The sequence below is a fragment of the Falco rusticolus genome, chromosome 6 (assembly GCF_015220075.1).
Source record: "Falco rusticolus isolate bFalRus1 chromosome 6, bFalRus1.pri, whole genome shotgun sequence".
Classification (NCBI taxonomy): domain Eukaryota; kingdom Metazoa; phylum Chordata; class Aves; order Falconiformes; family Falconidae; genus Falco; species Falco rusticolus.
Window position 1 is genome coordinate 6,085,267 of NC_051192.1, and position 16,320 is coordinate 6,101,586.

At 41.4% G+C, this 16,320-nt stretch overlaps 1 protein-coding gene across 8 annotated transcripts; it reads left to right on the plus strand.

The window, feature by feature from the left end:
* The first annotated feature begins 25 nt into the window (after nucleotides 1-25).
* Nucleotides 26-15,415, plus strand: LOC119150212. Of its 8 annotated transcripts, none has more exons than XM_037392549.1 (6): nucleotides 26-252; nucleotides 2,472-2,614; nucleotides 5,167-5,237; nucleotides 7,270-7,296; nucleotides 11,822-11,963; nucleotides 14,077-15,415. In XM_037392549.1, the coding sequence occupies exon 6, from the start codon at nucleotides 14,117-14,119 to the stop codon at nucleotides 15,074-15,076; it is 960 nt and encodes a 319-aa protein (XP_037248446.1). In that variant the 5' UTR covers nucleotides 26-252; nucleotides 2,472-2,614; nucleotides 5,167-5,237; nucleotides 7,270-7,296; nucleotides 11,822-11,963; nucleotides 14,077-14,116; the 3' UTR covers nucleotides 15,077-15,415. The 8 variants fall into 8 exon arrangements, with proteins under 8 accessions (XP_037248446.1, XP_037248448.1, XP_037248445.1 ...); XM_037392551.1 differs by lacking the exons at nucleotides 5,167-5,237; nucleotides 7,270-7,296 and adding exons at nucleotides 7,944-8,042; nucleotides 8,745-8,909; XM_037392548.1 differs by lacking the exon at nucleotides 7,270-7,296.
* The last annotated feature ends 905 nt before the right edge of the window (nucleotides 15,416-16,320 follow it).

Below are 16,320 nucleotides of genomic sequence, written 5' to 3' on the forward strand. Positions count from 1 at the left end.
TGTTCGGCCCGGCCCCTTCTCCCGGCCCGGCCCGGCCCGGCCTGGCCTGTTCCCTTTTCCCGGCCCCTTCTCCCGGCCCGGCCCGGCCTGGCCTTTGGTGCCGCCGTGGGGGCGGGCCCGGGGAGCGGTGGGGGCGGGTGTTTGGCTCCCTGGCCAAACGGATTCTGAATCCCGGTCGTTTGGGCACCGCTCTCGTGTCGGTTACCGGGAGTTTCACAGAACCCTGTTTGCATTTGAAGCCCTGCAGGAAAGGTAAGGGTTTCAGGAGAGCGTTTCCCCAGCCACAGATGCTGGGGAAAGGACTGCTGAGGGGACGTGGCGTTCAAGGCTAAACCGTGCCGCCGGCTACTAGCAGAGGGCGTGCAGCCAGTTCAAGCATCTGCAAAAACATTACAACACATGTCATACACGGCAGTAGATTCAGTGCTGTAGCACTGAGTTGGCACATCCCGTGCCAAATTTCAGTTCTGCTGTCTCTGTAACTTGTAGGAAAATGGGAAAACGTTGCTTCCTCACGTTGGAACTGACATGGGTGTGTTTGAAAGCTTAGTTTTGGCAATACTTCTTAATACCAATTTTCTATAACCACTAAGTCGCTAGTGCAGAAAATGACGGTCAATATCCTGGAAAGAATCTGTCATCTTAGCATTCAGTGTTTATTTTCAGTTCTTTGTTTTTATCCTTGCTGTCTGGTCACAGTATACAGAGAAGTTTTTCACTTAGTTGTTAACAAAAAAAACCCCACCAAAACCCAACAAAACCAGCAGAGAAAACACCACATAGGAGTAAGAATGTATTTGTGTCTGTTACTTTGTGACCATGTTTATGTGTAAAGAAGCTAAACACCTGTGTGTCTGGTCTATGTAGGGATATGAGTAAGGAGCTTAAATCCAGTAACCATTAGTTCATACTATTGCTGTAGCTCGTGTTCCGAATGACTCATTTTGAGATGAAAGTCATACTGAAAAACCTATTTTTGACAACATCACAATGATTGCTCCAGATCGGTTCAGATAGAGCAGAGCAGCCATGACATGCTGTTGCAGACAGCATATGGATAACCACAATGAACATGAAAAGTATAAACGTTAAGTATACTGGGATCAAAAGGCACCACAGAATTTTGGCTGGACAAAGGACTGAGTTGTGCAGCTAACCCAGCGAGTGGGGAGAGAGAGAGTGCATGCAGGTCACTTACTACAAAGGAAGAGGTGAGCGACATGTTACAGCAATGAAACTCTAGGGTTAATGTAAGGATTGATAGTCAAAGTTAGAAATTTAAATCTGTATTTACATACCAGTATAACTACTTTCATTTAAAAAAAACCCTGAACATCCATATCACATGCTGAAATTTCAAGTGGCGCACAAGGGAATTTTACAAGAATCTCCCAGCTACACACAAAAAGGCATACAAGTAACATTTTTGCTTCACAGATCTAGTTAATGTTTTGGGACATCTCATGCATGGGATTGAGTTCCTATTTAACCATCTCTTGCACTATCTCATTCTGCCTATTTGACACATTAAACACGGTAAATCATAGTCTGGTAGCCAACACATGGTTTACACATACCACAGGCTTGGACAACAAGGGATTCTACAGTGCCAACCTTAATTTCTTCCTACTGGCAATGCACATGTAGAAGTGTCTCAGACTGAGCTTACGCCTAATATTTCTTTTCCTCAGGAAATATGTCTTCATGTATTGCTAAAGAGAACAAATGCAGTCTAGACACTGTAAAGAATGGGAGGAGAATTAGAGCATAAGAGAGACTATGCATGCAATACTGAATTATGCAGATTTTCTCTGCACTCATAAACCCCTGCATGTCTGGTTCATTTGTTGAGCTAGTACTCAGGTAAGACTGGAAAAAATACAAGGGTGTCTGCAAGTTTCCAGCTGCAAGTAGTGAGATCACTGGACCAGAAGTCTTGCCAACACTCTAAAATAAAAATAAAATAAAAATTACTACTGCACTGGAGTCAGTGTTTTTATTTACTGATTTTCTGAAATTAAAAAAGGAAGTGTGATGTTTAACTGCTTTATTATGCTGCTTTTAGTGGAGATCTGTGAAGCTGGTTATTGAATCCTGATTAGGGGACATGTCTGTCTCTATGAAGAGAGTTTGAGAAATCATGATATTGTCTTGGGACAGAGGAAAAGTCATAGAAATAAAGAGGAATCAAGTGCAGTACTTCACTTGAAATTTCACAGAATTTGAATATCTGATATGTTTGTAATTGCAAAAAGGAAACAACTTATTTCTATGTATAAACTTTTTTGTTCCTGAGCAATGTAATTGTACATGCCCCTCCAGGCCTCATAGAATAGCATAAACACCATAAATAACATAAATAAATCAATATTGCATAAATGAAACAACTAGTATGAATACAATAGCACAAATTCACTTTAGAGTACCATGAAAAGCTTTTTTTTTTTTTTTCTCCTCTGTTTCCTACACAGGTAGGAACCATCAGATGAGCTTACCCTTGTGTGATGTGTCTGACGTGTCCTGATGAGATCCTGCTCTCTCACTCCGAAAGGCCCAGCCAGACCTGGAAGTGAAGAAAACAGCTCTCCAGCAGTGGGCTGGTCAGAGCACACAGGTACATTTCCCACATCGGGGCCAGCGCCACTCACGTTAGCCACAGCACAAGCCACCTGAGACGTTAGTACTGCAGTTCCACTGCAAAGATTCCAAGTTACAACTGAACAACAGATTGTCTGGAGTAAAATGACCAACAACTGACGAGTTTTCAGTTTGCAAGATGTGATAAAGCTGCTGCTTCTTGTTAGTTAATGCAAAGGTATGCTTGCTTAAATTAAAACAAAGTTAGCAGCGAGAAATGTAGCTAGGCCAATATCTACACATAACAGTTAATTTTTATGGTTGCCATCTGTATAGTTCTTTGACTCCGTTACACAGTTGACTCAGTCAGCAGGGCAGAAAAGCAATGTTTCCAGACAGTGGACAGTCAGGCTTAAATTCAATGCATTTTGAAAAAAGCACATCTCAATTGTAACTTCTTAAAATATTGTGTGTGCACTGAGAAATGCATAGAAATAATTTGGCCATAGTGACAGCATAAGATGTTTTAAAGCTGAAAATATTGATTAAATTCCTCTTTAGTGAATCTTATTTCCCTCCATGATTCTACCTATATTTCACATGCTCCAGAAGTTTTAAATTCAATTGCAATTAGAATTCTATTTGGATTAGGATCACTTATCTTAAGACTATGTTCTTACATAAATTCTGACTTTTTTTTCCCCTCAAACTGCTGTGTTCATGGGGAGAACAGATAATCAGGGTAGACAATCTTATATATTCATATCATTCAAAGTGTCATATGCAATTCAATTAAATCTGCTTTTGACAGTTTTCCATAGATTACATTAAAAACAGTCATAAGGTGAGCCTCCAAATCAGAAGCATTGGAGCCAAGGAGCTTGTATTGAAGGAAGACAGCTACAGAATTCTTGCCCAGCTCAGATCTTCCTCTTTGATTCCTTAATCTGTAAGGGTGGGTGGATACCTTGGAGCTGAAGACTTAGCATGATATGCATTAACATTCAGTTTGTTACAAATGTCTTCAGCCTGATTATCTATGACCCACCTTCGTTACATCTCATAACTTTTGTAAGATCATAGAAGTTCTATATAATGGCTTTGTTGGTTTCAGCAGAGCTATCTTGACCTAAAACTGGCTAAAGATACTGGTCTTTAAGCTCAACAGTGTCTCTTGGAAGGAAGTAGTCAGATGATAATGCCTACTGGTGGACCTGGCAGTGCTAGGTTAATGGTTGGGCTTGATGATCCTAAAGGTCTTTTCCAAACTAAATGATTCTATCATTCTATAATACTTAGGTGAGTTATTCCTTTAAAGAAAACTGTAGTTTTGCAATTTTGTTTCCCATAGACACCAGGTGAAACTGGGAAGTAGCACAGCACTGTGGTTAGTTACAGGACTAATAATAATATATATAATCCTTTTTTTTTTTTCACAAGTACCTTATGTGTCTGGAGAATTTGCTAAGACTAGAAATTACTGTGCCAAATCTCTGTTGTATGTTTTCCATTTTCCTGGGCAGTTTTGTCGTAGTGACTGGCTGAATACATTTCAATAGACCTGCAAATATAAAGTGTAGCAGAAACACTTTGTTTCCTTTACAATTGTTTTGAATCGTAATAAAAAAGAAGAGCTATACAGAGTATAGCCCTGTTGACCCCTAATGGAAATGTAAGGTAGGTGCCCAAGATAAGTGTGCTGAAATACCTCTAGAACTGCTTCTTTCTCCATGCTGACTGTAGAGAGGAAATGGGATCACTAGGTCTGATGTAGACAACTAAACTTTACACAGCCAGGGTAAAGCAAAATAAATCTTGTCCTCCCTACTCACTGAAATGGACAAGGACATCTTACAGGTTTTTAGAAAACTTCCTTCCCTACATTGTCTGGTACAGCTGGAATTGGTTTCATGGGATAGATTAAAATACTTATATTTAAAAATATAAATTAAAATAACTAAAATACTTTAAAATAAAAAAAAAATGGCACTTTGCTGATGCTCACAATCAGAGCATCTTCTATGATAATAGTAGATCAGATGTCTGGTTTATAATATTTTTTGCAAAATTTCAGTGAATTCCCTAGTATTGCTACTATATTGTCTTCACTGCCTAAGAATGTGATCACTTTTATTTGAGAAAGTCTCTCTGGGAGTTAGTTGGACCATTTAATCAATTTGTTAGAGATCTGATTTCTTTCTGATGGGAAGCGGTATTACATTTACTGCACCCTTTATCTGCCTTTTATTGAAATTCCCACTTATGGTCAGCAAATTTTCACACTTCTTTTAGCTTAGCTAAGAAGCCAGGCCTTAATAGCACATGCAAACTCATGTGCACACTTGAGAGAGGTCTAGAGCAAAACATTCTTAAAGCTATATACAGTAGCAGAGGAAATGTTTTTAAAAGCTCTTCATTTATCAGGAAAATATTGTAGCAATAATGTTAGTAAAGTCATTAAAAACCTGGATTATTTAGTCAATATTGCAACTGCCATCTGCTTCAGTCAGTCCAGGCCAAGAGCATGATTTATGTGAGTGGTGCCTCACTTATCAACTAATTCAGTTAAACTGGTAATGCTTTTTGCAGGCTTCAGCCCCTGACAGTTGTGGAAGGGAACAGAAGAAAAGCCATATTAATTTCCAGCATCAGAATCCCAGGTAACCTCATTAGGCTGATCACAGTTCCGATCTGTTTGCTGCTGAGTGAACACAGCTCTTGGATTCATTTTCCAGGGAAGAGATCTGTGAGGGTGATTCTGGCATTCCCCTCCTGTGCAGACCTTACTGCTTTGGTAAGGTGTGTGCCTATCAGCTTCATGAGAATGTGGTAGTGAAGGGAGCACAGCTCTGCCAGATAATACCTTGTGAAGCTCATTGAGCTGAGTAATGTTTGAAACGAATGCCTGTCAATAACATGCCTGTCTGGAGATGCCATGATCATCTGACCTTCTCTTTGTGTCCTGGGTTTTTCCAGTGATGGCAAAGAACCATTATGTGTTGCCAGTGAACAGCAAGAACAGGCTGCTCATAAGTCACCTAATGGAAATGGGTGTAGGCATAGTTTATGTGACACCCTCCGCTCCTACTGCCAGTGAAAACCTCCTCTCTGCAATCATGGTGTGTTGCCAGCGTTTTGATTGGGTGGTCTGCTGCTTTGCTATGAGTTCTCTGAGTTTGCTTTGAGTGCTCAAGCAGTAATTCTCAGCTATGAGAAGGAGCACCCACAGCCAGTCCTCCTGATACTCGTCATAAAAAACAAATGTGTGTATCAGTGTCTAGGGGGAAGGCTGTCCACTTGTTCATGTTCCAAAAATCCTGAATAAGTGGGTAATTTATGTAAGAATGTTTAAATTGCTGTAGTGCCAGGCACAGACTCATTCTGGAGACTTCTCCTTAGTAAGAAGTGACAACCCTCTTTAGTTGCTAGTCACTGAGAAATAGCATTGCAGTAATATGGTAACCAGAAAGCGCGCTCTCATCTGCACCTGACACTGCTCTGCTTTGGGCCATTTTGCCAGAAAAGGAGAATAAAGCTGTGTCCTGCTTATGTCCCCATCCCTTCTGCTCGCTTCAGGATTGGTTTTCACTACAGGACAGTAGGTGAGACTGAAAACAGAACAGAGGACAAAACCATTTGAAAGATATTGAAGATAAAATGCTTTCCAACCCATTTTGCAGAAGGATGGATGGTCTGTTTAGATTTTTTTCCCAAAAAATTTATCAGCCCCCTGCTGGAATTTCATTACAATCCCTGCTTCCAAATTATTAATGGCTGAAGGGAGGGAGCAGGTGGGAGATCCTCTCTTGACTCCTCCGGCTGTGCTCCCTACCCTAAAATACAGGGTCTTCCATCCCAGTGAGTCCACAGGGACCTCCAACATAGTGGGATGCACAAAGGACAGAGTCACCATGCCCAAGGGGGCAGGGACATGAGGGGGTCATGGCTGGCTCTCCTGGCTGAGGGCACATGCTTTTCTGCTTCAATCTCCACTTGTTTCTTAACAGATAACGTGTTTGGGACTTGCCTTTTTTCAGTCTGTACTTCTAAGGAGAGAAGACTTACATGCTTATGCCTCTTTCCTGAATGTGTATCTGCAATAAATGTTGAAGCTGTGGAGTTATTTTCATGTATTTTGACAAAGGGCTAGAAGCCTTGAAGATACTCTGTCCAATTCATGAAAGTGTGGAGAGGAGTAGAGTGGAATAGAGTAGAACATTTCAGTTGGAAAGGACCTACAACAATAATCTATTCCCTCTGCCTGACCAATTCAGGGCTGACTGAAAGTTAAAGTGTGTTGTTAAGGGCATTGTCCAAATGTCTCCGAAACACTGACAGGCTTAGGGTGTCAACCAGCTCTCTAGGAAGCCTGTTCCAGTGTTTGACCACACTCTCTCTAAAGAAATAATTCCTGATGTCCAGTCTAAACCTCCCCTGATGTAGCTTGGAACCATTCCCATGGGTCCTATCACTGGATACCAGGGAGAATCGCTCAGTAGCTCCCTCTCCACCTCCCCTCCTCAGGAAGCTGGAGAGAACAGTGAGGTCGCCCCTCAGCCTCCTTTGCTTCAAACCAGGCAAGCCCAAAGTCCCTAGCTGCTCCTCACAAGATATTCCTTCCAGCTCTTCCACCAGCTTTGTTGCCCTCCTCTGGATGCATTCAAGGACCTTCACACTCTTCTTAAATTGCAGGGCCCAGGACTGCACACAGGACTCAAGGTGAGGCTGCACCAACGCTGAATACAGCCGGATAATCACCTCTTCTGACCAGCTGTGATGCTGCGTTCATGCACCCCAGGGTGCAGTTTGCCCTCTCTGCTGACCCATGCTGAGCCTGCTGTCAACCAGCACCCCCAGACCCTTTTCTGTGGGCTGCTTGCCAGCCACTCCTCTCCCAGTTTGTGCTGGTGCCCAGCATTACTCCATGGCAGCATATAGAGCTTAGCCTTTGGTTCATGCCATGGAGTGCCCTGGGTCTTGCTGCCCTGATCATGCAAACGTATGTACCGCAATTTACAGATCCCTGTCAGTGCAAGCTTTCCTTTGAATGAAAGCTGCAGAAAGGGGTGAGCCTGGGGCACTCTTTGGTCTCCTCTAGCTGTAAGGTTGACATGTGTGCAGGGAATATACCTAGACCTGTAAAACCTGCTTTTTGGAAGCAGACTGTTGTCTGTTTTTCTCCTACTAAAGGAAATGGTTTCCCTCTCACCTGGGAATCAGGAAGATACAGGGGGGAAAGGTATGTGTGTGTGTGTCAAGAAATGAGCCTTCATTAACTCTGTTGCTAACAGAACTACTTTTCTCCTGCCCCTGCTTGCCTGTTACATAAATGCATTTTGCCCTCCAGTGGTATTTTCTGTCTACAGCTGTAACCTGTGATTAAATCAAACTATGTCCAGTAAAGAACAGTCTTGCAGGCCTCTAAGGGAAATTCAGCTGTGCATGGATGCAGCACAGGTGGCTCAGTAAGTGGCAGTCCTGCCTGCTTATTAATCAACCAACACATAATCTGAATTAAAAGAATGTTGTTCTCATATCCAGGTAACAGATTTTTTTAAGGTGGAACCATTAGCCTGTGTAGATTGCAAGCAGAATAATGGTACAGTGATTATTTACACTTTACCTAATGATTTTCTCTTCAGAAGAAATAGGATATAAGTGGTGGCAAGAAAAGAGGTTGTGGAATAATCACATATTGCTATCTTGCACCTAATGAGTTTCTTTTCCATAATCATAAAGACGATTTTCAGGTGGTTTTGGTAATATATTTAATTTCTCTCTCTAGGGCTACAAGGAGGCCTTTAAGCTACAGACCTGGGGTCTGCTCCTACAGTTACCATTTAAGTTGCCATGTTTAGCTGTTTGCTGCTTTTGCATAGGCTCCACAAAATTCACAAATTTTCCACTTAGGGACTAGTCTTACCCATTTATAAACAGATGTATTAGTGACAGGATGTAGGTTTGGTAAAAGATTTGTATTATCTGGATTCATAAGTGGTACCATGAGAAATATGCTGAGCAGCATTCACTCTGATGTGTAAGAATTATATTAGCTAACAGAGTTAATTGTTGCTAGTTATTGAAAATCTTTGTGAAGCTCAGCTGTATTAGTTTTATTTATTTGACAGTGTATATTGATGTGTTCCTCCTTTCTTACTAATCTGTAGCTTACCAAAACTCAGGTAGCCTAAACAGGGATCATAAATTATATCAAAGAAGTTAAAGCAGATGACCAGCTGTAACAGAATGAAACAAGCCATGGAAGCTTCCAGTCAATAGTATGGATCAGCATAATGATTCAGTAACCAGTCTACCTTCCAGAGTGCTAAGGGGTATGTAACACATCTACTCCAGTTCTTGTTATTAACTAGCAGCTGATTCACCAGCCATGTTATTCTCCTTCAGAGAACAACAATTTCCAGGAAGGCAGAAAAGCAAATGCCTGAGGCAGTTACTGCTTCAGCTATGTCAGTCTAATCTATTCCTGTGTTTGTCAGTAGCCTCAGATCCTCACACAAGTCCACTACAGTGCCTTGTCTTGATAGCTTGGGCTGTTATGGATGTATGAAAACAGAGGAAAATGCAGTCTTCCTTGGTCTTTATGATACAGAAGAGGCATGAACAAGTTCTAGTTCAAATTGCTATTTACCTTCATAGCAGACTTTTCTTGTATGCATTGTCATTATGAGGATGTGTGAGCCACAGACATAACAACCAGTGACTAACTGTCTCCCTGAAACTTTAAATGCTTCTCTAATCACCCAGCTCTGATTGCATTAATTTTGAGTAGCCATAAACCCCAATGTCTTCCTGGGGCTAACAGCATATGGACACGTTTGTATAATGCATTCATGCTGTGAAATCTCCCTTGACAGTCTTGTTACTCATCAGAGGTTTGTCAGTGCTAAGGTAGGGATGTATGGGAGAATTAAGCTAGGGAGGAGTGTTATGGTTATTTGTAGTACAATCCCAAATCCACACAAAGCACCGCTGAGGTTTGTGAGATTTGTCAAAGCAAGACTAAGTAGCTCAGGGCCTAGCGGCAATTTTTACTTCTTTTTTCAAAATTTACCACATACGTGTCATCAAAAAGCATTTTCCTCAGTTCATATGCAAAGATCTAGGTATGTATATTTGCAGCAATAGTTTGCAGCTACAGCAACTGCATACTGACAAGTGGTACATGCATGCAGGAATATTACCTGTAACATTCACAGAATCCTGCGGGTTCAGTGTGTTTCTAGAGGTACTAGAATGTTAACTCCTCTGTCTGCATGTAAGGTCCCAATATTTTTTTTTTAATTGGGGTTGTGTGTAAATGTTTTAATTTTTAGAAGGAATACCCTTTTATAAAAAAAACACATAGAAGTAATTATTTTATGATATTTTTGCATAACTATCTGTAGAAGCTTAATAGGAACCTAGTTCATAATTTACTCTACAATGAGAAGCCTGAAATAAGATGTGGAAAAGAGGTGCATTTTTAAAATCAGCTGAACCAGTTTACAGTGATTAATACCCATGTATTGCCTATTTGATCTTTAAGAAAATATTGAAACAGACAGACAGTACATCCAATTTTCACAGCCTGTTCTGCACTCCTTACTGAAAATAATGCAAAGTGATACATAGTGAGAAGCAGAATGGGATCCTGCCAGTCAGTGACGTGTAGCTGTGAGCTGCTGCAGATCAGTACCAAAGTAAGCGAGAACATCAGGAAAAGAGATCATGCTATGCTGGGACATGGGTGCAAAACTGAATAAGCATCATGGAAGTCTGGATTTTGTTTGACTTTTGCATTTGACTCTACTTGGTTCATTCATTGTGAAAAAAAATCCAGTAGTCTGCCCCATCTCCCTCTACCTTTCTTTCATGCCTTTGTTCCTTATTAGAAATTGCCATATTCCCTCCATTCTTCATGTTGAGATCCTTCACCTCCTTCCTGTATTCCAAAGGATACCCCTGTCCCCACCCTGCCAATCTGTCCTTTAGTCTTTATTTTTCAACTCGGAGGTCTTTTCAGTTTGCAGTCTCCAGTTGTTTCAGTCCTTTTCTCTGCCAGGCATAGCTTGGAATGATTCTGAGTTGAAAGAATGTATTTTCTTGTCGCGACGGAGGGAAGACACAGTCACTCAATATGAGTGATCAGCAGACTTCATTTATTGTACCTTACAGTCACCTTTTATGCCTTGTTATAATTAGCTCATACATATTACAAAAGTTAAGCTCATTATTGGTTAGTTGCCTAAATACCAAGCCCACCCCTAGTTTCTCTTCTGTAGTTTTCTGTTCCCACCTGCAACATTCTTTTCCCACCGAAATCTTCCTGTTATTGTGTAACAAAAACAGCCAAAGACAGTGTATTTTGCTTTACTTCAGATAAACTGAGAGTGATGTGCATTTTTGTCCAGCCAGCTGGACTATGTCTATGAGACCTTTTTTCAGCTAGCCAGTTATCCACATTTTCTTAGCCAGGAAGAGATAAGAGATGGCTTCAAATGCTTAGGTGGCTGTGCACACAAACAGATCGTAGAACCATAGAACGGTTTGGGTTGGAAGGGACCTTAAAGACCATCTAGCTCCCACCCCCTGCCATGGGCAGGGACACCTGCCACTAGACCAGGTTGCTCCAAGCCCCGTCCAGCCTGGCCTTGGACACTGCCAGGGATGGGGCATCCACAGCTGCTCTGGGCAGCCTGTGCCAGCGCCTCACCACCCTCACAGTAAAGAACTTCTTCCTAGCATCTAATCTAAATGTACCCTCTTTCAGTTTAAAACTGTTACCTCTTGTATCCTATTACCTTTCCTACAGTGAACTGTCAGAAGAATTCCTAGACTTCCCCCAGAAGACCCCAAAAAACAAAACCAGAATTACAGCACCCATTTTTGCCATTAGGCCTCAAACCCCTCTGCATTACCAGTTTTGCTGCCTTTACTGATTATGTTACTATTTGAAGCTTACCTTTGGTGCTTGCTGCTTGTGTCAAGTTTTTTTAATCTCTAGAAACATACGTCAGTTTACAGAACAAAAGCATGATAAGCTTCTACCATACCAGTGAATATTTTTTTTCCCATTTGTGATCCTTCATTGTGAAATTATACAGGTGCAGATTAAGGCTCGGTGCCACGTGGCTGTTTGGCTGAGCCTGGCCTCTAGAGACCTCCAGGCCGAGTGACATGGTCAGTTCAGTTTCAGTTTCGAACGGGCAGAGGCAGGAGGAACTCTCTCTCCCTTTCTTTGCAGGCAAATCTTCAAAAAGTCCTGCAGGATTACTACCAGTTTAAACCATTGTGGAGTTATCTACAATCAACAGTGAGCTTGGAGCCTGTTACAGTTACTTTGTGCCGTATGCACGTGGACCTCACCCTTGTGCTGAAGAAGACAGGTAGATTTTCTAGTACTTTCCTCCTAGCTGCAGGTGCTTCTGTGCTTTTCTGAACACTATCCCTTTGAGCTAAAATCCTTTGGAAAAGTCCGTTTCACCATGATGAAGCCCAGAATAGCAGTTCTAGCCTGTATTACTGTGACTTAACATTTTTCCTCTGTGTCCCCAAAACTCTTTAAACCAGCCTGGGGGTCATCGAGCTCCTCCAGACTCTCCCAAGTCTGCCCAGAGCCTGAGCTGTGCCAGTTTGGCAATTACACAAAGCTCTCTGTCCATATATCTTTAAAGCGTGCTCTAGTAGTGTTAACAGCTTGATTCAGTCATTAACAAAAAATTGCAAAAAGCCAAGCCAACTGCTGCAGGTGACAGCAATCAATTTGGCAGGGTGGAAAGGGACAGCTGTGTCCTTGTATTTAAGGGGAGAGCCTGAGGCAAAGGAAACCTGAGTCCTGCTGAGGCAGGTGAGGAGCACCTGGGAGTTGGTGCTGTTGATTTATATAACTTGGTGCTGGGCCTTGTTCCTTGACTTAGACACTCTGTGTGTGCAGTCTGCTTTTCCAAGAAAAGGGATTTTGAATAATGCTTGAAAATCGTCCTTTCCCCCACATTTCTGGTAATGCAAATGGAGAACTAGCAGATGAATATTTGTGCCTCAGGGAAACCTAGGGAAGCATGAACTAACCAAGGACTTGGAGAAAAGCTTGTTTTAAACCAGTAGCTCAAGTAAAAGGACCCCTTAACTGAAAGGTCAAAAAGAAACTAAAAAAGCTGTTAGTCATGCTCTGCAGGAAAACTGTAGATTAGATTCTCAGGGATCAGATTCCAGTTCACAGACTTTTGCAGGACTTTCACCCCAGAAAGAAGTCAGGAAGATAGATGTTTGCTTTTCATGCACAGGTTCCTCAGTGCGGATCAGCTCAGTAGACAGCAGAGGTTGCCTCTAAAAAGCCAGCAGGGTTCCCTCATAGTGGGAAAAGAATATCTTGCTACATTATTTGGGTGAAATTGCCCTCTTCTTTTCTTAGAGTAGGCGGCTGATGGGAGGGTGCTTCCGTACGGCACCTTGCCTTCTCAGTCGTACTGCCTGCTCTCAGGCCAGATGTTGTGGACAGATTCTTGCAGATCTTCAGTTCTTTCTTACTCTTCCCCCTTGTCTGCTCCTCCTATCCTCTGCATTTCTGCAGGTGATGTAATGTTAGGGGCAGGACAGACAACAGGGCAGCCTGCCTCACCTGCAAGTGCATCTGTTTACATATTCCTCATCTGGCCTATATTAAGGGGTTGGAAGTTAAAAGTATCCTTTTATGATTCTGCTCTTCATTGACTTTATTCACCCATTTTACATCTGTCCAACACAGTTACACTCAAGACTCTGATCTTTCTAGGGATGTAATATCTTCAAACCAGAAAGCACTGTCAGCATCTTGCTGAATTCCAGCTTTCCAAAAAATGGCAGAGTTAGCCAAGGCTTAAAAATATCATAGTTCTGTTGAAGAGAATAGTCACTCCTTATTGCACTCACTGGTACCTATCTGTAATGCTATTAGATTAACTCAGCCTGGAGCATAGCTAGAGACAGAGCTTGGAAGCACTCAGTTTTTGTTGTCTGCTAGAGAAGCCCAGTGCTAGCCTGAGCTGCTATAGCCTCTAGTTTCTATAACCATGTGGATATTTCACAAAGGTCAATGAGATACAGATGTTACAGCAAATTTTGTTAAAATTTTCTTACATTTCAGAGGTGGAAAAAAGGGAGGCTTTGGTGGGAGAAAATTATATCAAGTATTTTTCTGGGATCTAGTGATTCTCTGGGATCAGATAGAATGATCAAATAGTGTTTGTGCTTTCTGCAAAAATGAAGGAGGCCCAGTAACCTCCCATTTCCCTTGCTCTGTTATTCTGGGAGAATCTTCTCTTTTGGAAACACTGCATCAGTTACATCTAACCATACTAAGTGCCCTGTTCATTTTTGTTTCTCATATAACTACTTTCTTCTTTGTGTGACAGGGAATAAAAACAGGTTAATCAGTTACTGGTTATTCCAGCAGCAGCTGAACAGTCTCTTATGTGTTCCCAGCTGTAAGTAATCTAAAATCTGTCTTTTGCTTTTATGTAGGTACTGATATATTCCATATTGCCAAGCCTTCCAGCAGCAAATGAAGAATATGACTTTGTTCTTCATTTCCATTATATATTTGCTTTTGAAAGCCACTGGCACCAAAGAGGTTATATTTGGTCACAATAATTTCACAGAATATCAAGTGGGTAACATGAACCTGATTCTCTCTGTCCCACATGGTGGGTCAATGGAACCCAAAGACATCCCTGATCGAGAAGCTGCCTGTTTGGATGCAAACACATCCTCTTGTATCTTCTCTCATAAGTGTCCGCCTGGAAGTAATCAAAATTATAAGAAATGCAAAGTGTCTACCAACCAAGACAGGTATACTATAGAAGTGGCTCAGGCTCTTGCTGAAGAAATTAATGAAATTACTGATGGCTTCTTCCCACATATTGTTATAAACCACCTACAGAGGTTCAAGATGGATGCTAACAGGGAAAAGGAAGAAGCCTCCTTTGGAATTCCCCAAGCAGAACAGTCCTGGGAAGAGTATATGGGATTTTTGACCACTGCAAAATCACAGATGACAGGGGGCCTGATTCTGGATATCCATGGACAAGCACATCCTGAACGGTGGATAGAACTAGGTTACACACTTCCAAAAACTTCCCTTAACTCAGGTGTCTTTTCTGCATCAAGTTCCTCAATTAGCTATCTAGCCAGTCAGCTAGTCAATGTGTCTTCTGAGAATTTAGTTGCAGGGAACAGAAGTTTGGGTAAATATATTGAAGAACAAAATAACAGTTATGTTTGCGTGCCTTCTCCGTCCAATCCTAGCCCAAATAACGGGAGCTATTATAGTGGTGGATATATAACAAAGACTTTTGGTTCCCGTAGTTCTGGTACTGTTGATGCCATTCAGCTTGAACTACCCCAGTGGGTGAGGGCAGCTGAAGAACGTCACAGATTTTGTAAAGCACTGGCAAGGGCTGTAATGAAATTCTGGCAAACTAACTACTGCAGCCAGTACAACCATGAATTTCTGCCGTGCTGAAAGAGGCTGTTTGGTTAAGATACTTTTCCGTAATACAGCTATGATCTGGAACAACTGATACACCTGGAACATGTAAGCCTGCAATATAACTGTGGATGCTGGTGGAAAGACACTAACCTGCAAAGAAATACAGAGCCATCGACATAGAGAAAATCCACAGCTAATACCAACAAATCATTTAACACACAGCGTTGTGCTCAATACAGCATCGAAAAGACTGCTTGAAGATGGGTGGATGTATTTGGAAGTATCACTTGCCTGGTATGCTTCTCTGTGCTCAATTTCTTTCCGGTAGCATCCTTTTTTCTTTAGCACACAATAAACAAGTATTCTTCTAATTAATTCCTTGCAGTGCAGTGCCTTAGTAGATTATCTTTTGAAAGAAATGAAGTGTCTCTGCTTTTCCTGTGACAGTTAAGAAAAACAATAGTATCATTGTGTAAAATGTTTGGGGCTAGGACCAGTTTCCATTTGGTATTTATAAACCCCCAGGAGTTGGAACTTCTCAAGTAAACAGTAATGCTGAGGAATGACACGCAGTCTGAACACACTTCAGGTTTCGTTAATTTAATGAATTATGGAAAAAGAAGTCAGAGAGCATTATAGCACTATAATTTTGTCACAGTTTAAATAACACAACAGTAAGGTAGTAACTGAATGGAAGGCTGTTAAAGATAACACAAGTCATGCATTTTTGACAGTTTTCCTTGCAGTGTGGTTCCCTCCTGAGAGCTGGTTCATTGATTTCATTCAGCATAGGATTAAAGAATTGGTTGTTACTGGGAACAGTATTACATTATGGATGGGTTGTTCTGCACAGTGGAGAGTATAGTGGCATAAGCAGACATGAGTACAAATCAGCTCTTGGAAAACAGGCAATTAATAAGAAAAGCGAAGGGAGCAGGCAGCAAGACTGAAAAGAGTGAAATTCAAAAATTAAGAACCTATGAAGTCCCAGCAGTGCCTAAAGGTTTGGTAAAAAGAAAAGAATGAGTAAATAGTTCTGAGTAAACAGTCAGTTCTAGGTAAGTAAATAGTCAGTTAATAAACCGAAGTGGGATATCTGCATGTTGCAAACACAGTAAAATATTTTAGTTTTAACTATAAACAGGGACAATACCAAAGAGAAAATCTTATGCAATTACAAAGCATAATGTGTAAAAGCATCAAAAGAAATGGGTAAGGATCTCTGAACCTGAACTGTTCATCTTAAATAATCTTTGAAGACTAGGCAGTTTTCAGGT

Excerpts from the sequence above, each read along its gene's own strand:
- LOC119150212 (XM_037392549.1), top strand. The coding sequence starts at position 14,117 with ATGAAGAATATGACTTTGTTCTTCATTTCCATTATATATTTGCTTTTG.